General features: G+C 34.3%; 1 protein-coding gene across 1 annotated transcript in view; it reads left to right on the top strand.

The window, feature by feature from the left end:
• SPATA17 (spermatogenesis associated 17) overlaps positions 1-26,851 on the top strand; it is a gene marked incomplete at its 5' end in the record, with an annotated part of 90,597 nt that overhangs the window by 13,751 nt on the left and 49,995 nt on the right. The window contains 2 exons of the mRNA XM_010286971.1: positions 3,114-3,217; positions 21,815-21,938. Coding sequence (XP_010285273.1) covers positions 3,114-3,217; positions 21,815-21,938 — 228 coding nt within the window. The remainder of the gene's footprint in view (positions 1-3,113; positions 3,218-21,814; positions 21,939-26,851) is intronic.

Raw genomic sequence — 26,851 nt, 5'->3', positions numbered from 1 at the left:
AGTGCCTCTAATTCACACATTGTGAGCTTAATTCATGATTAATATACTACAATGTTCTGAAAATATAACAATAACTGTGTATGTTTTTCTGTTTAACCACTTAGTTTTGCTTCATAGTAATATTAAAATATTTATTTCAGTTTATAGTCACTGATTAGAAAGACACTTTCAATTTTGGCAATTGAAGCATCACTGAGGGCATACACATGCTCATAGTTTCGAATTCAGTCTACAACTCTGTCTCCCTGCATTGCATTTAGTTGTAACCAGAACTATAAGTGTCACCTTTTTGAATTCAGTCAGAGAACTTGTTTTATTCAATTTCAGTTTTGAGTCTTAGGTTGGAATATGATTCTCTTTCTTGAAAGATTTAAGGTTACTGTAAAATTTTAGCAACAAAAGTAATCCTACGGAAAAAAATTATTTCCATGAGCAGATGGCTTTTGATATATCGAGGTTTTGCCATTTGTTTTAGTGCTTAAAATAAACATTATTTATAAGACCACTTACATTTTGATGTTACTTAATGAGGAATATGCATCATTGATTTGACTAGCTTAAGAGGTCATTTAGAACTTGCCCGTTAACAAGCTGTAATCTGCTGAGCACACAATGACTTTGTTTAAAATTATCTGTTCAGTGCTGATCAATGACAATAATTGTTTTGTACCAATCACTGTTGAAACTTGCTAATTACTTTGAAGGGCATACATACTTGTCTCTTTTTTTTCAATAATTTTTTAAACATTCACCTTGGAATTAAAAAGAAATATGGTCATAACACGTTATACTTCCTTATAAAAGCAAACATTGAGAACTTTCACATTGAAAATATGAACATCATCCGAAGCTGTGTGTAAACTGTTCTTTTCCAAAAAGATTAGTCTTCAGTTTTGTCATCTCCGACATACGGTATTATGGAAACAGAAATCTAGCATAAAATAATTTGAGACATAATGTAGTTTTTCTTACTTATGATTCATTCAGTTGAAATCAGTGAGGTTATTCTGAACAGAAAGTGGTGTAAATAAAGGTAGAATGTGGCATTTAGTTGCTACACTGAGCCCATTGGAGATAATTATAGCTTTATACAATTTGAGTCTTTTGTGTTTCATTTTGAGCTTTGATCCTTTAACCCACAAATACCCAGTTCTGCATTTATAGTTGTGAGGTGAAGACTGTCAGAAAGAGTTTCAAAGGGACCATAATCCTGCATTAATGAGCACACAGCTATATGGGAGCCAAGTTGCTCTTGTTGAGAAATTTTGAAGCCAAACAGAAAAACAAAGCTAAGATCCTTATTCACATGCAAAGGATTTTGCTTAATCCCAGATCTCTGAAGGCATACCCATTCTTTGCTCTTTCTCTATCTCTTTTTAACCCAATAAGCTTCTCTATGAGAAAGTGGAGTTGCAAAGAGTATGAAATTGGCTATCACCTAGTGCAAAGAAGCATGTCTAGTGTTTCACAGATAGGGTAAGAAAAAATAAACCAACACAAACACATGGATTGCACTCCACTTACCAAGTCATAGCTCGCTCTGGAAAGAGAAGCATTGGTGTAAAGGGAAAAAAAAAAAAAAAAAGAAGAACATTCCCTGTGGATACACTGAAGAGTTTAAGTCCTTGAAAAGTCTAGTAGCCAGAGGCCCACAGGAAAAGGAGAACTCTTGGCAAATACAACGTTCTTCTCTTCAATGTACTTATTGAAGGTGAGTAGCTTCTCACCTTGGAGTTGCTTCTGGATCGTAAAACCTCAAACTTCTTGCTTTTTTAATGTAGATTCTGCCTTTCAGCTGTTATGTCTCAAGATTTCAAAGCTGTTAAGGTCAAAGAGATGGAAGTTGGAGCAGGAGGGAAGGTAATACAGTCTGGAAGATAGAAATTGGGAGATTAATTTTGAAATATATTGAGGAAAAAAGCAGACAATATGCAAGGAAGGAAGTAAAGAATATTTTGCAGGAAGATAAATAAGTTCAAGGACGGAAGAGTGTAAAGAAAGAGGAACTAGACACTGAGAACAGAGGAAAAGATCATTAATCTATTTTTCAGATGTATTGATCTAGAATACACTGACCTCTTACAGGAAAGAAAATGAGGAGTGAGAGCAGCCCTCAGCATGACTGAATAGAGCAAGTTACATCTTCTGCCTGTACCTGTCATGGCATAGGGATAAATGTGGTGAACCAAATGGCAGTCCTGATAATTTTTTACCTAATTAATACTTACTTTCTTTTTCCACAAAACAGATAGCCAGTAAACTTGTAATCATTTCAGAAACATGCTGATCCGAATTTTTAAGTATCAGAGAAGGTTTAAACTGTTCTGTTGAAATAAATTCTTGAGGAAAGTCAGGCTACATTAAATATTATTCCTCTTCTTTTTTTTTAACTGATGCTTTTTACAAAGCACCAAAATATGAATTCTTTCTGGTGGAGGATGCTACCTGATCTCTATTCTTAATACAACTTTAGGAGTAGCTACAGATAAAGAGGTTTTCTATTCCAGTTTAAGCTTTACCTGTTATGCAGAAAGAATAGTATTTTGTGAGAAGATTACAATCAATGTGCAACAAATAGATATGCATCATCTTACATTGGAGGTGAAAGGACTGCAATTTCTAAATGATGTTTCCAGAAAGCCTGATTCATTGAGTTACTGGGAAGGCTTCTATTCAGTATAGATAAACATGCAGAGCACAAAGATGAGAGTGTGTGTAGCAGAAGGTATTGGTGGGGTGGTGGCTCAGTAGGGAATGCATGTTGTAGCTGAGAAAAGACACCACTTCTGTTTTCTGTTATTTACTTTCTTACATAGAGCAAAGCCACTGGCAGTAGCAGACACTCCTTTTCATTGCCACACTCCAACATAAACAGTGGTTTAACACTTGACATCATTATTTTTTTAACATTGGCATTTAATAGTAAATTCATATCACTATTTAACTACAATATATTATGTCCTACCCTCATTTTCTTCATTGAAACATATTGGTGCTTCTACTTGATATCACTTTTAAGGACATGGTGTTATTTTGGAAATACAACAGAAATTTGATATGCATACAAACTTCTAATTTTTCAGATATACTAAGCAGATATTTATTTCCTCTAGATTCAGAAACGATGGCGAGGCTATTATGTTCGGAAATATATCCATAATTATTATGCACTGAAGAAATACCTGGAAGCCGTTTCGGTGAATAACGAGATTGTCAGGTAAAGATAAAAATCCTCTGTGGTAAAGCATTCATTTCCTCTTCTTTTATTTTTAAAAGGTTTATGGCACTAATTAAACAATTTTTTTGAGTGTAGGATCCCCTCCATTATCACATATATATCATCATTCTCTTTACCCTAAGACTGTGCATGTTGTGCTACATTCTGTTCTCTTTTACACTTTTATGAATCCAGAATAATTTTTTTAATTAATTAGATGTACTCTGGGTTTATACCAGTTTAATAAAACTGAATTTAGCTCTTCACCTATGCTCAGAATTCATAGATTATTATGCCCTAAATACAGTTTGTTGAACTACATTTTTTTTCCCCAGTATACACAAGTTAAAATTCTTTTCTTTTCATAATTTGTTTTGAAAATTGATTATTGACAATGAATGAAAGTGCAGATTTGGATCTACGTTACATGCATGAGCCATGAATATTAATTGTGAAAGATACTAGTGTGGACATAGTGAAGCAGACTCTTTTCATAGTTACAGAAGAGATTCATTGGCCTATTAGATTTTCTGGCTAGAACTGTTGTTGCTATATATTCCGACAGAATTTCTCCTATCTGTCCCTTGTCTGTCCCTGTACTTAAGTTGAAAGATCTCTAAAACAGAGGCAATTATTTCCCTCTAGGACATTTGATGTTTTCATCCATGACTATTTCTTCAGATAACAACAGAAACAAACAGGCAAAATACTGGGTGACCATGATCATTACTTTCTCATTGTAAGTGAAAGGATGACCCTGAGGCAGATCTGCTTTCTGAAGCATAGAAATATAAGTGTCTAGTGAAAAAGTATTTCTGGAAGTCTCATCTAGATCACATGGCAAAGACAATTCATCTAGAAGACTGTTACAGAAAAAAGCATATATAATTGTATATGAAAAAAAGAAATATCCAACTTTTTTGGATGCTGCTTATTAATTCATATTATTTTTCCACAATTATAGCTGATGCTACATCCTCTTTCTCATAGCATTAGAACTTGTGCATTATATTGTTACATATATTGAAGCATACTGAAAACTGCTCTATCTCTAATCTCTCATTACTATTCATTTAAATGTATTCTCTGCAGAAAATTAGATCATAACTCAGCAAAACCAGACTTAAAAAAATCTGTCATCTCGTCAACTGTACCTTCATGTTCAGAAATCCTTAAAATATATTCTTTTCTTGAAAAGATACAATCCTAGGAAGACTAGACCAAATCTTGGAAAGTAAATGAAGCCATAACTTTCCTGATCTACAATGAATATAGCTGGATGAACTTGCAGAGACACAACCTGCTTCTCTGTTCGTAACAGTTCTATCACTTCTCTACATTCCCTGCCTAAATCTGGAACAAGTCTTACAATGTGTCATTTAGACTGACCTCTGATGTGTGTGAATAAAAAAAATCGCAAGTGTACTCCTGCTGTACTGAACACAGATTGATGGGAGCTTTGTATTTTATTTCCTCACATTCGCAATAGATCTCTGCTGGGTACATCTAACTTTGGAGGACTTAAAAAATATTTGCCTTTCCGTACTTTCACATTTTGATCAAATTCCCTAGTATTTGTTCCAGGCCATTAAAAACCATAAAGTCTATGCATTGCATAGGTATTTTAATCGAGAAATACTCTTGTGCTGTTATTCTTTAATAAGTAAAATGAGCCGTATGACTTCAGGTACATCAAAATGTGTAAAATTTGGTATGTGTGAGTTCTTACCTGGCAACTGATATATTGATATTCTGCTAATTTGAGTTCTATCTTTTGGAGTTCACAGATATATATGTCTTTCAGGTTAAAAAAATCCATCTTTCAGATTAAAAAAAGTTAAAAATGAATTTTTGAGTGAATTTGGTCAAATGGATCATGTTTTTTCATTTTTAAAAATCCATCAGTTCTCAAGTGCAATCAAGAATCGCTGCAGTAATCTCTTTACTGGGTTACATCTGAAAACTAATATGTATATTATCTTCAACATTCTTCTTATGAAATCTAGCAGATGTTTAGGGAAGATCAGGTGCAGGCCCTCAGCCAAACAGATTTTTCCTGTCATTGGGCTAAGTTACTGCCAACTACTTTGGCCCCAAGGTGGCCCACTGTGTTTCTAACAAGGAATACTGAACAAGGTGGAGGAGAGATTCTCTGCATCTTTTCATCAGCCATGACATCAAATGTGGAAGAGTATAACCTCATTGTTCATAAATATTTTTGTGTATATAAAATGATTGCAACTGTTCATTGTAAAAAACACCAGGAATTATCTGAAATTGAAGGAGTGCATTTATGAAATGGCTAAGGGTTTATTCCAGCATCAGCATTATGGAAATTTCCATGTTGGTTGTCAGAGACACTATACTCTTGTACACTCAGATTAGGCTGACTTTGAGTGTTTCACGTCTCTAGAACACCACAAAACAACACAACATGATACATGAAGTAATGCATTCTTTTTCTTACTTGTCTTGTAGCTGTATTCACCAGAATATATGCAATGTATTCACCAGAACATATGCATTAGTGCAGTGTCAGTGCTGGTACAGAACCAAGTTTCTCCACAAATAACAATAGAACCACAGTAAACCAGACTGATTTTAAGAATTCCAGAGTGGTATAACTCCCCTGCCTGCCCACCCCCCCAAAAAACCCCCACAAAACCCAAACCCAAACAAAAATACACACTAGAAGTTTATAATTTCAAAAGTTTTTTTAAATGGTATTCTTTCTGGAATTATGATGTAATTCTAAACTGAACGACAATATATAGTTCTTGGTCCTTTCTTCTAGAATAAAGCTGACAATTTTTATTTATCAACTACCTGAAATCACTTTGCAAGTCCTTCTGAGATACATTCTTACCTCTTGGTCTCCAGAACCAGGGGTTGTGCTTAATTTTCTCCTCTTTCATTAATGACAAGCCTGTATCAAATAACCTGTCACATTTTTGTAAGAGAAATTTCAGAGGAAGTTGCTGTGAAACTTTGGACATTCTGTTAGTTTCTTATAAGAGTATCTTATAAGAGTTATTGAACAGAATTTGTTACCTTCTCTCTCCTCCTTCACCCTCTTTTTTTTAAAATACAAAACACTTCCTTTACTAGGGGGTTGTTGTGGTTTAACCCCAGACAGCAGCTAAGCACCATGCAGCTGCTCACTCACTCCCCTCTGGTGGGATAGAGGAGAGAATCAGAAGAGTAAAAGTGAGAAAACTCATGGGCTGAGGTAAAGACAGATTAATAGGTAAAGCAAAAGCCGCGCATGCAAGCAAAGCAAAGCAAGGAATTCATTCATTACTTCCCATCATCAGGCAGGTGTTCAGCCATCTCCAGGGAAGCAGGGCTCCATCACACAGAACGGTTGCTTGGGAAGACAAATGCCATCACTCTGAATGTCTTCCCCTTCCTTCTTCTTTCCCCGGCTTTATATACCGAGCATGACGTTATGTGGTATTGAATATCCCTTTTGATATTTGAATATCCTAGTTGGGGTCAGCTGTCCCGGATGTGTCCCCTCCCAACTTCTTGTGCCACCCTCTGCTTTCTCACTGGTGGGGTGGGATGAGAGGCAGAAAAGGCCTTGACTCTGTGTAAGCACTGCTCAGCAATAACAAAAACATCCCTGTATTATCAACATTGCTTTCAGCACAAATCTAAAACACAGTCCCATACAAGCTACTATAGAAAACATTAACTCTATCTCAGTCAAAACCAGCATAGGGGTTTTCTCAGCTAGTAGCCACATCTTTACCATTCAGCTTTAATACAAGCCGTCCTTATTTAATAGCTACCCTCATTTAGTAGCCAGACCTTTGTCATTTGTCTTTACTGTGAAAACCCCAGGAGAAAGTAAACTTAATAGAAGCTGCCCCAGTTTAAAGCCATAGAGGGATGTAATTAAGTTTAACAGAAATTGGTTTAACAGAAATTGACCTAAAATATAATTAAATAATACTAGTCATATAATGTGTGAGTTTGCACTCACTTAACAGACTGCTTATCCTAACTTAAGGCACTATTTTTGTGTGAACTGAAGATAACTGTCGGCTTTAACTCCCAGACTGGCTGAAGACTGGGTGGGTTTTCCTCCAGCATTTCCGTTACTTCCCACTGGTACAGAACCAATAGGTGTGATGACTGCTGGTGTCCCCAGCAGAGTCCCTAGTAGTTAAGTTGAGAAGTGATTTGACGAATCCCTTGACAGATGGCAAAAGAACAAATTTGAACTCTGAACTCTGTCTGCATAAGGACATACTCAGATTTTTCTTGACATCTGTATAGTTTAGCTTCAGTGTAATGGTGAAATGCGTTCATTAGTCCTGAATTCTGTTTTTCACACAAGATTTAGAATTTCTAAACCAATCAAGTAGGAAACATGTTCTTAAATATTTATTTTACAAAATCTTGCGGTTTAGATTTTAGTAATAAATCTTCATCTGCAACATCCGCTTGTATTTAAATAAATACCAATGCATTCTGTATTCTCTCTCAATATTGATTAGTTGGGTAGTTGCATGTATAAATGCATGCATTAAAATAAATTCCATTACTTCTCAGTGAAGTTAGTGTATTTAATTTTAAGGGAAAATACCTTGTTTTGAAACATTCTTAAAGCTGCATTTAATATCTCTAAGAGCTAGCAAAATGGTTACAAGGGGAAATATGCCAAAAGCAATTAGCATAGGCTGTAACTCCATATGATGCATGAGAATTTTGTTTTATGTGAAACAGTTTCCAATCCATGATAAGCAAATGGACATCGCTTCACATAAATTAGCATGCTGGTACCATTATATCAGAAGAATTTATGGATGATGTCAGTTGCCCAACTGTGTGATTAACTTGCAGTTCTTTGACTAAGGTTATCTACACACTGGCCTTTAAACTACAGTAAAGCAACTTTGCTATATGTCAGGTGTGCAACTAGAGATAAGATTTTGGGATGTAGTGCTCCATTTACTGATGAATGGCACCATTTAAATTTTTCCCTAGGCACAGAACTCACTAATATAGCAGTGTCAGAAAACTAACAAAGCAGTGGCGAAGTACTGGCATTGGGGGTCTTGTGCAATCAAGGCAGGTAGTTTAGCTTTCTTGGCTACTGAATAAACACTGACTTAAAGGTAGCCAACTAAGACCCGAGTCTAGCTTTAGCTAGCATGACAGTGTATGTAAACAGTGTTATGACTATAAATCATGAATTTCACACCTTTAGAAGATTGACACCAAATTCTCCTTTCTCTTGTTGTTGGCTTTAGTAGTGAAAAAGCCTTGAGAGTGGCCCTGAAGAGTGTGACTTTCATACAAGTTTGACTAGCTGTTCTCTCCACAGATTTAGTATCACAGTCACCATGAAAGCTTTTTGGTCTTCAAGAAATGTCAGGGAAATAGACAATGCAAAGTGATAAAAATCACTTCCGTGGCAGTATGTATACTCATAGATCCTTTGTGCAGTCTAATTTGTTATAATCTTAACGAACAATGAAATACAGTACTGTTACATGTTGCTGGTGATCTAATCCAGTGTTTAACTTTTCCGAAGATATGTCTGAGCATGTAATATGGAAAAAAATAAGAGTGTCTAGCTTATTCTTGATTACTAGAACATTACTGAGGTCTATTTACTTTTAACATGGCAAGCACTTTGCTTCATAAAACTTTTGAGGTATTGCTATTTTCCATGAAGTAGGCTTGAAATAAATCATCTGTCATCATAGTAATATGAGGAGAACTTGTTCAGCCTCCAATCTGTCTGTTCCTTTCTGATAAAGATAGGTCCAGGTGCTGGCCATTTTCTCAAGTGTTGAAGTGTTTTGAAGAATGTATATATTGTCTTATAATTCAATTAAAATGTTCCTCCTCATTGACTGCAGAAGCAATTGATTCTGTAGTCTATTTTCAATTAGTGCCAAAGCCTTTCAGACAGCTCCTTGGAATTCTTGCAACAATAAAAAACTCATTTTTGTAATGTTGTCTTTCACTTGCTGTTTAATTAACTAATTTATCTTCGACCCATCTTCTTTTCCTTGTCTTCAAAGATATCTAGAGGAAATACATTATGCTTTTTAACTTATTTACCTGTAATTAGAATTTTCTGAATATAAACTTATCCTGTCAGCTTTCTTTGGGAGCCATAGAAATAGTGGCAAGTGCCAAATATGCTTCTTTTTATTTAAATATTACTTTTGAGTGGTGGGCACATAATTTGAGATATCTATGCCTTTTCCAGAGGATTTTAGCTATAACTTCTAGATCTTGTAGGAAATTTAGAACTGTAATCCAGTGAGGAACCCAGAGTACTTCCATAGCTACAAACCTGATGTTGTTAGGATGAGTAAGATAAAAAAATGAGTTACTTGATTCTTCTCTGTGATTTGACCTAGTTCCCATTGAACAATATTAAGATGCTCATATTAACTTAGGTGGGAATGAGACAAGAGAAAAGCTTTAAAATAACACATTTTAAAGACACTCACATCTGGTTAAAATATTCTCTACAGTTATGTATTTTGTAATGGTTGTTCCTTCTCAAATGTGTTGTTCATAAACCCAGCTTTCTTCACAGATTCAGAGCATAGAAAACCTCTCTGACAAGTCAGTCCATTTTTAGGTCTTCTCTTTGCCTACCTTTATAAATATTAACACAGTTTCATTTACATAAATGCTTTTATACAGCATATATGCTTATATGCCTGTAGGCTTTTAATAATGCATTTTGCAAAACAAGACATTTTAGGTGGACTTTTTGTCTTTTTAGTTTGATCATGAAATGGAAGTGAACTGGCTAAAGCTATAGAGCGGGCAATACCCTGTTTTAACTCCCTAGGAAAGCATTTTCCAAATGCAGTGAGGTTAAGGTAGGAACCATTATGATTACACAGCAAGCGGAATTTCCAATGCAGATTCAGGTAGACATACCTCACATGCCTTATTCGATTTGTGTCTCTCTTGAACAAGTGGTGAAAGCAGTCTCACCATGTTTTTAGCTAGTCCTGTGTAATATAGATCAAGATTTTCAGATAAACATGAATAACATAAGTAACCTAACTGGTTAGACTGTAATCTGTAAAAATATGAAGGCTGTATTTTCTCATGAATTTTTGCATCGTGTTACGCACACCATTAGGAGTAACAAATTGAACGTTAAGCTTTATTTCACATGTACCCAAAGGAAAATTTTTAATCTGAGACTGTAGAAAGAAACTGGAGATCCTTGCATTCACTCATTGGGCCAAATAGTCCGTGGCATAGCTGATCACTTTTGGTGAGACAACACAGTACTGTAGAATAACAATGGTTTTATACCTGTGAGCTTTGAAAGCGCTATAGTCTCTGGATAGATTTGTTATTTTGAAATAGGTCTGTTAGAATTACTGACAGCGCATAAAACATTTTCTGTGGACAAAGACTGACTAATCTTAGCACTTTGTATTGTCTTATATAGACAAACTTCACAGTCTTATATTTTGTCTGAAGAAGGATCTTCACTGTAAAATAAGTAGAAAAGGGGAAGAGGTACGGTTTCATTAAGCTCTAACATATCATTGACTGTCAGGTAGGTCTTGTTATGCTGTCCATCCTCATTTAACTATCCCACAAGATCTCTTAATGAAGTTAAGCCCCAAGTTCACTCCAGTAATTCTGTGGCAAGAGTTTGTGCAATGTAACAATTCATCACTTGTCAGGAAGGCACTTTTAGTTTATACATTTAATAAGGGCATCCTCTAGCTTGGTTAATTAGAAGTGAACAGTTTGCATATTTACTAAATGCGGAGTGTCATTGCCACCACGGCCTATTGCCTACATGAATTATTTCTCTATCTGCAATAAACAGCTGGGTAATTATTACTGCCATAATCAGATAAATTCCCTCTGTAAGGCTTTTCTTACATGGCAATTCTTTGAACTCATCCAAAGCTGAACAAAATTTATGAACTCCAGCAGCTAGGCCACTTTTTCATAGTGTAGTGTCCCTGTTCCCTATTTCAAGGACATGTAGAGTATCATAAATATTGTGTAAATTAGGAGGATAAATATGATTACCTAAAGATTACATATTAATAAACTTGATTTTCAAAATATAATTTTCAGGTTGTAACTGATTAAATTATAGCAGTTCTGGTTTTATCTAATTGTAGAGACATGACAGGCCATCTATATACAGGCTGTATGAGGTTATCAGGGAAGAGCTCTACTACTTGAAGACTGAAGAGTCATGAAAAAGTATATAAATATTTTTCATGTGCCTTTGGGAGAACTAGTCATTTCAGCTGTTTGGGTCATTAGAAGTATGACAAATTTTATGTGCCATTTACTCAACACAGAGCAATTCTTTTATTGTTAAAAAAAAGTGATGGTTCTTTTTGGTGTGCAATTTTAAGTTTAATAATAAAGCATAAAATTTAAATGCATGAATTTATGTGTTACATGAGAAAATTAGATATTTATTTTATTTGTAAAAGCAATTTGTATACAAATGATTGTGTAGCTAAGCTTGCTTTATGCTATCCAAATATTCATGACTATATGTCAGTGAGTGCTTAATTTATGCATACAGCTTTTCCAGAATGTGCTGAAATGTAGCTTATCTTTGAGTTCTCCAAAGAAACAAAAGAAAACCAAAAGACATAATGCACAACAGTCCATTTGTTTTAACACCACCAGTTTTTTTTTTAATCATAACGTAAGAGACTGCATCTGAGTGCAACTACAAAATTGCCATTAGCTGCTCACATACTTCGTAACTCCTTATTAAATAAGTGGTATACCTCACAATTTAACAAAATGCTCAGAGAAAGCAGGAATACTAAGGAAGACCAAACTAAGTAAGGTGTTCTTTGGCACTGCCTTACCCAATGGAAGGCTTTTGAGGCTAGATGCCTTTCTCATTTCCCATTTATGTGGGAGAAATAGAGACTAGAGTGGTGAAGACCTTTAAAAAGAGCCACACCACAGTTGTGTTTTGTTATTAGAAGTGTGATATTTATGCATTGCATTTTTGCAAGTTCATGATCTGATTTTTGACTGAGGATGTGAAGGCTTATTGATCTTCCTTTGAGATTTCAGATTTTTTATGGTGGAAAATTATGGTACTCCCCTTTATATTGATATATCCCATAATATCCCATGAAGTATCATCGAATTGCATGAGATGCAAAGCAATATACAGTCTCTCATAATCACTTTTTTTGTTTTAAAAGAAAAATGTCTGAACAGAAAAAAAGGGGATTAAAAATTAATTAACAATCTCAGTTTATTTTTGTATTTTCTAGATCATTGTGAATAAACTCTTCTGTTATATAAGTAGAGCTAGTTCTCTTAAGAAATCACACAGAGAAGAAAATGGAAAAACTAATTATCTTCTATTTTTACAGTCTAGAATAGTAATGAGGAAAAACAAAAAAGTGGGGTTTTGTTTTTTTCTAGTGATGCTCAAAATAATGTTGTTCTGAATCAGACAGTCTAGACTGACTTCAGCTCTGTCAGCAGTATCATATCTATCAATAACAAATTTATAACAATATCTATAAAAAGCCCATTATGCTTTGGCTGAACAATCTAGTTTTGATTTAAGAACATAAAAAAATAGAAAATACCCTTTTTATTTTACTCCAGGATTTAATTCTTTTGGTGTTCAAAGTATGTCCCATATTTCTCCATTGAAATAGCTTGATTTTATCTTTGAACCATTGCTTGTTATATCCTCTTTTACTAGACTGCAAACTGCTTTAATATCCAGAATCCATACATTAATCTAGCCACCTTTTAGCGTTCTTTGTGCTAAACATAAACAATGGAGGTCATTGCAAGATGTTGTCTCTGCTTAAATAATTTTTGTTACCATTCTGGACAGGCTTTCAAACATCCTTTTAAATACTATCAGCATCAGAACTCAGCACAGTTATGGTGCATAAGAAATTTAAAAAATAATTGTTTTTTCTTCTGATGTACTGTCAGCTTATGCATTGATTTATATACCTTTTAATCACAGTATCACAGAACAGCTTCTTCATCTCTGTGAATCCTACTCAGAATACCCCCTTTAAAAGCCATAGTTCCTCATACTGTGAGCATGTTTTTTTTAAGCTGTGCAAAACTTTTACTTATTATTATCACCCTTTCAAATTCTTCAGATTCATCACTTTGTAGGGTTAATTGCATGAATCCATCGAGTTGTTTATCCTTGACAGTGAAGCTAAATCCCGGTGTTTTACCTTGAACTTCATAGTTCCTACTGCCTTCAAACCAAATCAACACAACGAAGTATTTCAAGAATGCAACATTTTCTACCTCACATACTTCTCTTCTCCAAGTAGGCTATTCTTTTCTTGTCCAGTTAACTAGCTGATTTCAAAATGCTTACAGCCTCATCGAAAAAACAAATTTGATCTTTCATCTTGCATCACAACCAAAATGATGCAGTACTCATTAGCCTACTTGTACTTGGTGGTGGGAGGCCTCACTACTATCTAACATTGTGCTTAGCTACTCAAGAAGGGATGTAGTACTCAGATAAGAAAATTGTGTGCTTAGGTATAGAACCTAATGTTAGATGTACTTTTTAGGTATGAATAATTGGATGCCTAAATCTGTAATTAAATACAATTTGGTTTATATAGTAGAACCCAAATTTCAGAGAACAGACTTTAATTCTGTGTGTAATTTCTTTCATGCCATACTAAAAAATGCCTGATTTTTTGGGGTGTTGATTACTTCAAAGTTTTCAGGGCAATAAGAAATAAGGTTTCCTAGCATTTCTGAAAATTGGGACCTAGTTGATAATTTCAGTTTGTTAATTAGCCACTGCTGTGAAATCACATACATACAAGTAATGCTGCAGTGTTTAAAAATATCTCAGATCTCCCCCAAAATAATTGCATTTGCTATATTAAAAATACACTAATTTGCTGTGTCTTTCATAATGTTTTATGCTTCATTAGAAATGACATTTTAGGTGCTCAAGTGGTAATACCATTCCATGAATATGGAATTTGGGAAAACCATTGGGTACTGTAAAAATCACTATGAAGGTGTCAGATTTGGCATTACTGTTGTGCTGTATGTAATGGGTCGATACATAGAAGCTCTCCCTGCCTTGCCATTGTAAAACCCATTTAATGCGAACAAAGTGTTTTTGCAAACATATTCAGACTTTTATATCAAAGTAAGTAAAAAATGTGAGTCAGGCAGTAGACCTCAGTCAAATTGTTTCATAATACTCTGAGAAGGAAAATCAACTTAGCTGGTGACCTTTAGAAGTTATAACGTCATGTTTGCTTTCTGAATCACACAATGTTGAATATTGTAAATGTTGCCAAGTACCATATATTAAAGTAAAAGGAATACAGATATGTCTACATTGTCCTGCACTGCAGCAGAGAGATAACAGTTAGCTTAAATGAGTTCATTCGAGTACCAGGAACAGCTTAACTGTAGCAAAACATAGCAGTGTGCTTTCCTCTAGTTATTACTGTGCAGATGGTAGTATATGTAGTCTTCTGGGAATTGCAGTGCCAAAAGATAACAGATACTTTCACATGACATTCACTAGAAAACTTTCAACAGTATTTGGCCGTGGTTAAACGTCCTTTTTTATATGTTACTGGAAAAATCAAGAACATGCCTGCTCTCTTAGCTGCCTAGCACTGACACTATGCTAGAAATGATCCCTGCTTCTAAACTGCTATCAGAATAATTTGCATTAGGGCTCTGTTATTCATTCAGGGCGAGATCAGCTTTGTTACCCCCAAATACTAATTTCACTGTTTAAGCTTATCAGTTAGGCTGATTTTCCATGAAGGGGTCAATAGCAAACAGACATGGAGTGGAAACATTTTTCCTGTTATGGTTAACTGTATTAGTATAGACCTGAGTGTGAATAAAGTTGAACCAATACACTTGGATCCGGTTCCTGAACCAACAGAAGCTTCAGTATTGTAGTTACTCTTATACCACATCCATAATGTGTGGGTTTTACAGTTCAATTAAATCAAAATAGTTAAACTAACAAAACATTGTCATTTAAATTTGACATTTTAGAAAAAAAAAATTAATTTCACAGTGTTTTGTGCTGCCAATGAGTGTGAAGTAAATTCAGCTTAAGGATTTATACACACAAGGAAAAACCATTTGGACCAATAAGTTTGCATGTTTCGAGAAAATGGAATAATCTGCAAAGTTTATATATTACTAAAAAAGTAGGTTTTAAATCAGTATGAGGAAATGTTCTGTGTGAGTTGTTATTGAAACCTTAATTAGAAGATTCTGTATAATGGGTTAGGGAAAATACTCTCTTTTTAGTGATAAACTGGTTCTGCAATCAGTATTTCGAAAAGCTGTTGCACTCTCTTGAGTAACTGTGCAGCAGTGGAAATTGGAAGGATAAAAAGGATACATCAGTCTGTTCCTTCCTATCGTCTGGTACATGCTGTGTCCTGATCTCCTGATCTGCACAAGGTATTCATTCACTGTATGCCCTTCACCACTATGTTCATCACGTTTCCTACGTAGTATATTGATCACATTGTGGACCTTGACAGCTGAACTGGTATGTCACTTAATTGCATTGGCAGTGATAAAGGAAAGATGGACAGGGTATGTTCTACTATGCACAAATTATAATGGGATTTTAAAGTGTTATGAATTTCTTTCTGTAAAATTAATAATAATAGAAACTACAGGGTGTTTTTGCATGCCTACACATTAGCTTTATCTATTTTTTTTTTTTCATCCTAAGGAGTCATATTAGTTTCTTGTTCACTGCACTGCAATGACAGAGCAGTATCATTCCTCCAGATTTTTAAGAGAGTGTCATGATTAAGTTGTTGAATAAATTGATGGAAACATTCGCATTTAAAATTGGTAAGGATTTTGGACACCCACTTGGGGTAGGTCTCCTAGGCAGTAAGATACCTCATACCACTAATAATTGACTGCCTCTTTGAGCATCTGTTTCACTGCAACTTGAGATCAAACATTTTGGTCAAGGGATTGTGTCAGGATACACACAGGAGTATGCATCACGGTGGAGAGGAGTAAGGGAGTTACAGATCTGCTCTATTCTGCTCAGTAAATCTGAACAGGTTAATTCAAAAAGTCAGAAAAAGGTTGAGGATGATTGAGCTGTCTGATGTTACATAGCTAATATAAGTATATAGTATGTGTGTCCTGTTAAAATTTTGCCTTTAAAGTACAGAGCTCTCTGAACTATTTTTACATCCTAGGCTAGTCTATACATATATTTCATTTTTTCTCCAAATACAATACAGTAAGTAAAATGATATTATCATGGCAGGTCATATTGCATTCTCACTTCTCACCTACACCGATGTAATGTAAAATCAAGTGGCATGCAGTGGTGTACCAAAAGTATTGTCCCACTAATTTCATTTTCACTTCCATATTCTCTATTTGAGCAGGGAGGATGATATATAGTCAGGAAAGTAAAATTGATTTAGGTTATCTCCTTTTATGCTAAGGTTGCCTACTGCCTATGTTGCAGGAATTTTATGATTTGGGGTCTGAACTGTTTAAAATCACAATAACTTCATACTCTTTCTGGGTACTCTAGGCAACTATTCTAATTATTAATTTTCTCAGATGCCCTTTACGTTAGTTAATATTAGAATTTTATGGTTGTCTGGTCAAAGGACCACAGAATGCCAGTGAAAATGCAAACAGAATGCAATAGTTTGATAAAATTCAATACATGTAGGTCAGTGTGAATTTGTAAAATGATGCAGTTCTATGCAGAATTATGAAAATCTGTATATTGCTGAAATCATCACTTGAAGACCTTTCCAAAAGTGCCAGGGACAATATTATATGTCTATTTTTAACCTTTATACAGACAGCAGGAGCACTGTCAACTGAATTTGCATCTCATAGCTGGAACCAACACCACTGACTACTGCATAATGAAGTATCAGAATAACAATAAGTTACCTTGTCATATGAAAATGTTTTATTTTCAAACTATATAAAGCAAATTATTTCATCATTAACAAATCAATTCCTACTTCACAGATTTGTTACACAAGATCATTTTTAATTGTGGGCTTTGAGCACATACTTTGATAATCCTATGCTTATTTTCAATTACACAAAACATTTCCCTAAGGAAAACACATTTTGTGTTACCCAGTATATTAACTTTTTTAACAAAAGAGTGCATCCTAACTTGCGCTAATAAACATTGATATTCTTCTGATTTGCTGAACAATTTTCAGATAAGACACTACATTTGTCAAAACTTATACATATTTCCTCTACAAAGATATTCCATAAAAATCTGTGTGGGAGAAACTTTGATTGCACTAAGCTTATACAGGAAGTCAAGTTTCTAGGAAGATGCAGTAGATGCTGTTAATACACTGAGATAAGCTTTAAGATAATGAAAAGATTATGTGCTAAAAATATTACCCTCTTTTCAGTTATAACAGTTCAATAAGCAGTACTGCTCCAACTATGAAGCATGCAACAGGCAGATCATTTATAAATATAGAACAAGGTTATTAATTAACCTAAAACATTTTTGCCTTTACAGAACTCTTTTTCTCCCCCAAAATTTAATGAAGTTTAAAAATGCAGGCCAAACAATTTACCCTTATTCAGTTTTCCCACTTCACACTGATTCATGAAAGGTTCATCCTGAAGCAAATCTGGTCCAGAGTCCACAAATTATCATGCATCATAGCTAGTATTCTTAATACCATATAGTTCCAAGAAAAGATTGCTTACTATTGCTCAATGAATCCAAGATATATAGGAAAGAAGAAAAGGCTGGCAAGTACGTGTTAGGGTTTAATCCAAAGATCATTTAATTTCAACGAATTTTAAACTGACTTTAATGGAATTTGGATTTACTTTCTCTGGGCAGGCATATATGTAGAAGGTCACAAGCATGAAACTTCTTAATAAACACATCTACATGTAAGCTATCCAGAAGTCTAACTGTTTGGAAGTCTAAGTTTATGTCTTTAGTATCACTTATGCTTACACACTTTTTTCTGTATGGTAACAGTGAAAACCCCTGCACAGTGTATAACATAATTAATCTGCTGATGTGTGAAATAGTGTATTCGTATTCAAATACTTTTAGATTCTCTGCTTTTGTTGCTCCTATTCAAATTCTTAAATGTTTTCTAAAAGAGATGAAAGTTTCAGGTTCAAATAGCTTTAAAATAAATCTGTATTTATGCTAAAATATTTATGCTTTCTAGTGAAACAATGTTTGGACTACTATATACCCTTTATTTTGTACTGCCTCTCAGGAGAGAATCGTCTTGGGAGCTATTATCCCCGAGACAGAACTGTCTGCATGTTCCGTACAACTGTACAGAGCAGTAAAATGCATGATAGAAATATTTTAACACAAGTGATGTGTAGGCTGCAAATGTATGTTGAAAATTATTTGTAACCGCTTAAAAACTCTCAAACTTTTAAATGGTTTTTGGTACAGCATTAATGAAGATGTGTGATAATCACGAAGTATCATGATGATTGGGATGATAGTACTGTCTAAAAAGATCATGAATTGCATTGAACTTCAACAAGTATTTTAGACTTCCATTAATTTCAGCAAATAATGATTATTAATCATTCATTCAAAGTAATCCAGTAAATTCAGATTGATGACAATGGGAAACATTTTGCATCTCATTATTGTGTCATCTGTAATACAAATTATATTTTTATCATTATTTGGGGGTTTTCATCACCCATTGTGTTCTAAATAACAAAGCTTCCATATCCACTGTTGGGAAGAAATGCATGTATGTATAAGAACATGAATAAACTGTAGTAATATGTTGATAGACATTTCATCAGTTATAGGTAGCAGTACTAAAGCTGAATAAAGGACTCTGTAGACAAAAAGGAACAAGAAATATTATTAAATAAGTAAAACATGGATCATACACACTGATATTGAAGGTAAAGTGCCATAAAATAAAAGAACAAAGTTGATATTATATACATTTTCTATTTATTCATTTGTTTATGATTGATTGATATAGAACAAAGAGTTTCCAAGTAAAAATGCTTATGTACCTACATGCAGTGACTCTGAAACCTGTACCTTAAGGACAAAGAAAGGTCGCCAATCTCTCCAATCCTAGTTCTTTGTCAAAAATGGACACAGTTAATGAGGTTTGTTTGGTACAGCACAAATTCTCAGACACAGATAGAGATCCTTTCAATGGAAACAAATTTGTTTGGCTTTACCAGGTTACTTAGCGATTAATAATAGCCTTGAGATGCAGGTCAGAAAGGTCATCGTCCCCGCTTGCCAACACAATCTAAAATGTGCAGCTAGTCCGGCTCTGCAGGCTTTGAGGCCCCGAAACACTATGCATAAAGTAAAACAGGCTATTTTCCAACTTCTTTTTTCATATTAATAAGCAATTTTCAAGAGAAGGGTGGCAAAATGGGGGCCATGCCACTCTAAGTAATTCATTTATTTTGCAATTTAATCTTATGTTGGAAAAAAATTACACTGCTGCAAAAGCATAGCATGGTGATTTTTAAACGTCAGTGTGCTTCATAAGTAACCTTGTATGAAATATTGTATTAGCAACCTTTAACAGTAAACTGCAACAAAAAATATTTCCAGAGATTGAAACAGACCTATACATCTTTTCCAATCTTTAATTTATTTCCTTTTCATTCTATTTTTTCTTCTACATTTGAAATAAAACATGTTTAATTACTTAATATTTTACTTATTTTAGTTGATAAAAACTTGAAAGATAGCATGAAACAAAAATCCTACATTGCAACTTGTGTTGTGATTTCATAGTGTTCATATTTATGAAACAATTATTTCTCACATCTTTTGATGAACTAATTTAACGTTATGATAAATAAAATATTAAGAATAAGTCTGAGTCACAATCTTAAAAACGCTTTCAGGAGCAATATGACTTTCCCATGGGATTATTCATATCAGCAAACTTATTCATGTGCATATTTTGGCAGGATTTGACCCTTGTCCTAGAGTGTCTGATTTGATACTCATTGAAACAACTGAGACTATTAATGTGGACCTCTCTAAATAATCTGTTTTGCTGGAATATTTGCATTATCCAGATATGTGAATAGTATATTTTTCTTTGCTTTTTATTTTGTCTTATACACACATGCTTAAAAAAAATGAAGACTAGCATTTACTCAATTAACTTATAAACAATCTAAATGCTTGACTGAATATGTTTGGTGTCTTTGGCACACAGGTTAATTTGAACTAGCCATTTCTTAATAACAAAAATAACAAATGTTAATCAAACTAAACTTTTTTAACTGGGTCAAAAAAATTCCATACACATGCGCTGTGCACAATAGCACAGAATTTTGTTTCTTATAGAACATTAATTCGCTCCACTGTTTGCATAACTTATGGCAAGCCTGGCTCTATGAAAAAAAAGCCATTGAGGAGAAAATCTCCGCCCATTTTCTGTTAAAATTTTCCTCTAAACAGCCATTTAAAATCATGAGTTTTCTTCATTCTTTGAAAGCTGGTATTAGGTACAGTTCCTTATTTCTTTTAGGATGAAAAGGGGAGGTTTAGACTAGATGTTAGGAAAAGTTTCTTCACAGAGAGAGTGGTCAAGCATTGGAACAGGCTGCCCAGGGAGGTGGTGGAGTCACCATCACTGGAAGTGTTCAAAAAACGTGTAGATGTGGGACTTCAGGACATAGTTTAGTGGGCATGGTGGTGTTGGTTTGATGGTTGGACTTGAAGATCTTAAAGGTCTTTTCCAACCTTAACTATTCTGTGATTCTGTGATTCTGTGAAAGAAATTTCTACAACCCATTGAATAATCAGACCCAAACATTCAGATGACTCTATGTGTTTGCAAACCTCTGTCATGCAGTGGCTCATAAGGCAGTTACGTTCCTGTTTCCTGTGGTGGCCTGTACCATTGATATCAGATTAGAGTAGAAAGTGACTTGTGCAAGAAGCCTAATGCTATGGAAACTCCTCTTAAGGACATCGCACACATGAAAGGTTTACATCCAGCTCTTCTCTATGCCTACGTTCTCAACCTTACAAAAGGTTGAAGGAGCTAGCAGTGAATGTCAACTCTTATCCAGTGTTTACTATCCTCTCTCATTCCATAAGATCTTCCCTGTTTGCAGATCAGAAGGAGATGTTGCAAGGCACTGAGATATAAGTGAACAACTTTTGTTTTGAAACAATTTGAAGGAAAATCACTAACTTATAATAACTTCTGCTTAGAGAAATTCAAACTAAAATGACTCTTAAAAGGCAAAAAAAGGACATCTATGAGTGCTATTTTATCAAGCAATGAAAATACGTAAGTTGACACACTCTTCAAAAGAGTAAGCAATATGAATTAATATTCATAATGTTCATAGTTTTTATAATTTTAATCCTGTTTCATCACAGTTCTATCCATGTAGTATCCTGCTGCTGTGGAACTGAATGAACTGTAATTTTGCATTCAGTGGTGTCAGTATTCTGCTAATACATAATAGCAGAACACTGCAAAGCTATGAAAGGGTTAAAGTAAAATAAAACATTAGTGTGTCTTTTATTGTTGTAATATAATTAGCAGGCTTATTTTATTACAGGAATGAACTCCAAGAGTACACAGAAATGCAGGAAAATGAAAAGAAGAAGAAAGACCTAGAAAAGAAAGAAAAGGAAAAGAAACACCAAGCCCGAAAGATGCATTACCTCCTTAGCACTGAGCAGGTTGGTATACCTGTCCCTGATGGCTCATGCAAGCCACTTGGGCCCCCAGCCTGACAGAGATAAACTAGCAAGCTGAATGGGACACGACTTGTTGAAAAGATATCACAAAGACACTACTTCGAGTTCAATTTAGCACTTTTCTATAGGCAAGAGCAGGTACCATGACTATTCTGTGACAGCAGCTTCATAGAGGCAGCATCAGCAATGCTGGCAGAAAGAGTCAAAGTCAGCAGTTTGATCTGCCACTGTGATAACACAACACGAAGGGCATAACCTCGCTTTAAAAACTCATTTTGACTGGCTTATTGTTGTGTTGTTGCACTTGTCAAGAACTAACAAGTTATTAAGCTGAGAAGGGATTTAATTTATTTTCCTTTTTTTAATTGAGCTAATACTTGGATTGGTGTTGTGTTCTGCTTGTTTTTAGGATAGATTGTAAATGCAGGTTTTCAGCTAAAGCTTTTCCTAGAACTGCCTGAATCAGCTTATTTAATGTGATTGTTTTCACATAGAAATGCCTCATAAATTTTAAATATTTACTGATTAACTTGTTTTGTATTGGTAAAATTGGTATATTTCTTCAAGCTTTCTTATGTAAGCTGCTTTACAGACAGGTAGACAGGTGAATATGGCAATAGATATATCTTATACAAAATTGATATGATAGGCAAATCTTGTGGGTTTGCCTTTTTTTAGTGACCTTTTGTGCACTTTTATTAAAAAAAAAAAGATTTTGTGTCCATAAATGTTTGGTGACTGGTTGGTCTTCATATAAATGAGGAATTAATGTGCAATCAGGATATGCTAGTGCTTGCTTTTCAGAGGTTGTTAATTATAATCTGTGTGTAAGAACTGTTAATCCTAAGAATGCAGGAAAAATACCATGACACCTAGTGACAGAATATTTAATCTTTCCCTTTCTTTGGGAATCATTTGTGATCTATCTAATAAATAGAAATATAGTTTAATTAACTGGATATCAGCTATGAAAACTAAATTTGTAAATCAAATTTAAGTAATTTTATTTGCAAAAAATATAGCATAGCAAAATATTAGTAAAAAAGAGTATAAAAAGTTTTCTGAGCTGCTTTTAGACAGGGGAGCAGGTTAATAATTGAAATTAGTTCACAATAATTGATTTGTCCAGATGTAGTTCTAGAATATAACAATATTTTATATTGTTTTAAACCATAGAATATTGGGAATTCTTGTTTTGAACAGAATAATTTATATAAACAAATGCATAAACACTAATATGTTTACCTGGAGTACAGAAATTGTTTGGTTAGAGACATTGAGATAAAAAGCTTTTAGTAAACTTAATTCACTTCTGATGATAATGGCTTAGCAAACTGCGACACATTTTTAAGGAATGGCAAGGAGTGCCTTATTTCAGCCATCCATCTGGAGGACTGCTAGTAGAGGGCAGCAGTAGCTATCATGTTCTGATAAATTTGAATTTAGCTAGCAGTGTTTTGCAGAAAAAAATATGCTTGGTTTTTCTTACTGAGATGGTTTGTGAATACTGGGGCTCAGAGCTCTCAGAATTTTTCCTTTATCACAGAACTGTTCTCCAAGAACTATCTTCTTTTGCAGGCAGTATTTTGAAACATGAATGAGTGTAAATCAATGCAACAACTACAGACAACCTGAATATCAGCAAAGATATATATGAAGTAAACTACTTATCGCAATCAAAGTCTGTATTCCACAACTACACATAGTTACAGAATTTGATATCTTGCTACGATACAGGGCAAATTATTTCAGTGCAGAATTTACTGGTTTGATGCGCTATGTCTGACAATTTATTCTCTATATGCTTGGTGTTTTGACCTGACTACAGCTGCATCTTGCTCACTTCAAAGGATATTTAATTGGATTACTGAGCAAGGTCCATTCATGTCTTAGTGGAACCAGACAGCAAAAGTCAACACTTATGAGTGAGTTAAGGAGAAAATATAATCTGTAAGCAGGGGGCATAGCAAATGAAAAGAGGAGGTTGATGAGCTGGACCTATTGTAGAGTCATATATTAGCTAAAGCCCAAAGAGTTGTAGAGATGATCTGCTAAAGTTTGGTAAAACCTCCTCCCCTTCCTGCATAACGAGGTGCAAGAATGGAGCTGAGCCATCTCATGCATCAAGGCTGCAGCTTCAGGCAGGTTATATGGACAGCATTTCAAAATCTGTATTTGCAATAATTGTTTTAAATGTATCCTATAGTTTTGAATATTTTTATTTTACTACAGGCAAAAAGGGTGAGAAAAGGGTGTTTACTTATTGACAGAAAGGAGTTAAGGAGTTGTTGCTCCTCAATTTTAGTGAAAAAAGGCATGTCAGGTTCCATTCTCCACTCCCTACAAGCTGAAGCCCAGAAACCCATCTCAGAAGTGTGTTACAGGTTAAACAGGGAGATGATTGTAGCATCGCATTATGTAGCAGATGATAAAGTGATCCTCACTGGCCTTAAAGTCTATGAATCCTTCACTGATTGCAGAATTTGCTCTTCTTATTCCACAAATTATATAAATAAGTTTGTGCCCATTCCTAATTGCTAGCATTATTTTACATTAAAAAAAATAGAACTTAAGAATGCTAGTGTCATGAATGTACAGGGGTGTCTAGTATGTATATAATAGCATGTCCTATGATGGAGTCAACATGTTTTGTCTTTTTCATTAATTAACTTGCTATTCAGGCATTTATTTCTTCCATAAACTGTTATATTTATAAAGAAAAAAAAAAGTGGGAGAAATGGATATCAAACTCTGAATTAGTATGCGTTATTTGTTGTTACTGGTACCAGGTATATACACATAGTCTTATACAGACAGATGTGAGCTTGCTTTGATTACTTTCCAAGCCAATCTGGAGCTATAACATGGGGCTGAACCCAAACTAATTAGCCCTGTTGAGAGCCACGGCATATTAGCTCAAGAATTAATGCAGTTACACAGCTTCTGGTCAGCTCAAAATATCGGCAGAATAAGTGTGTGCATGCTTTAAACTCAGTAACAAGGAGTTTGATCTGCCTACAAAATATTATATAGGCGTACCTACATTGAAGTTGTTTTGTTTGCAGTTCCCCACCTTTCTGGGGGGCAGGTGTGTATGTTATGCATCACTGCTATGAAATGGACATTCATGGAAATCATTGGATGATAAGAAACGTATGGTATTATACGATACTTTACAATTTTCCTATATTTTTTGCAAACAGTTGACTGAGTGTATTTTGCGATAGAAACTTACCCAAATACAACTATTTCCCATTGCTACCTGTAGAAATACATTGCATTTACACAAACATTTTAATCGACATAAGAACTAAGCAATTCATTTGAATAGAAGATTGTTAGTATTCTAGCAAAGAAGTTTAAAGAAAAGAAAGTTAAACAACTAAACATTATTTGCATAATCAAGAATTATTAACAGTAGTCATTTTAATGTGCTGTTATTAATAATATATATTCATAAATTATATTAATAATATAGTTATTGACTGTCTTTCTGTGAAAGTACAATGCTATGCATCCTGTCCACTTCAAAACACAGTTTTTTGCTTTACTAAAATCCAGCTACGTTTTTTTTTCCTGTAGCACCAGTAATATCCACACAACACAGATACAGGTCTCTTCGTAGGCATTAGAGTGGTCTTGAAAAAAGAAAGTAAACTTTTATTTGATTTATTTAAGTTAGTTGCCAAATAATATCTGGAGAAATAAAGCACGAGCTCTAAAACTTCATGGTTATGAAATATCGAGCTTTTCATCAACTTGCCATATACACCAGTAGTATCAGTAACTAGGCAAGTAACATCTTACACACATGATCTTCTTTTCTTTGGAGGAAACTTCTTCTACATGATTCCCACAATTATGGAAACAACCCAACAGTCAAGGCCATGCTCTTCTTATCACGTGATAAGTTATGATATCTGTTCCACCTACTGGTTGCTTGTTGCAAGGGATTCCAGTGTAAAATACAGAAAGAAATAAATCTCTGAGATGGCAACTGTAGGGCTTCCAAACTAAATTCCATTTAATAAATAAGATTCTCTATATTTTGGATTTTAAAATTTATATATATAACAAGGTTTTCTTTTTCTGTTTTTACCTTAACAGTCTGATAAATTCTGACTTCATGATGAACATGATAAAAATTGCAGTGTGTATTTAAAAAGCCTTTGCCTTTGTTAAGACTATTACTTGTCATTATTATTGGTAACACAATAAAAATTACAATGCAGATGTATTTTTTTTCATTTTTTAATCCATTTTATCATTAACTGCATTGTAAGTTCTTATTGAGATGTGAAACTCATAATATTTAAGTTTTTCTTATTAGTCCATACTCACAGTATGTTACTTCCACTATAGTGGTAATGATCCTTCTTTTAGTTGTCATTAATAAACGAACTACTTATTAAATGTGATTTTCTATTATAAACATGTTTACCTATGTAGATTATTCTTCTATACCACTGTAGTTCCCCTTTCTATATTAATAAAATTCACTATAATTGAATAGGTTCTTACTTCTGCTTTTTGTCATATTAGCAAAGCTGACATTCCTAGAAAGGGCCATCCTTTGCAAAGTGCTGACAAACAGCCTTTAAAGTCAATGAAAGACAGAATCACTGAATACATTGATGGCACTTTGTAGAAGTGGATATGAAGAGCCCACATTTGTTTGAACATGTGGTTGCATGATTCCTGTCATTGTTTTTTCCAGCCTTCCAAGAAATTTTGCGGTTTGTCTTTGTCTTACAATGATGATTAGAATTAGGTATATAATAGACTAAATACAAAGATCCAGTATCAAGCTAGAATGTAGACCTGTATTGTTTAAGTATCTGCTGATAGAGCATGCAGAAATGCTGAGGTGAGTCTGTGAGTAGGAGAAAGTTCAT

The sequence above is a fragment of the Phaethon lepturus genome, unplaced genomic scaffold, assembly GCF_000687285.1.
Source record: "Phaethon lepturus isolate BGI_N335 unplaced genomic scaffold, ASM68728v1 scaffold3910, whole genome shotgun sequence".
In the NCBI taxonomy this organism is placed as follows: Eukaryota; Metazoa; Chordata; class Aves; order Phaethontiformes; family Phaethontidae; genus Phaethon; species Phaethon lepturus.
This window is presented reverse-complemented; position numbering and strand designations above follow the sequence as displayed.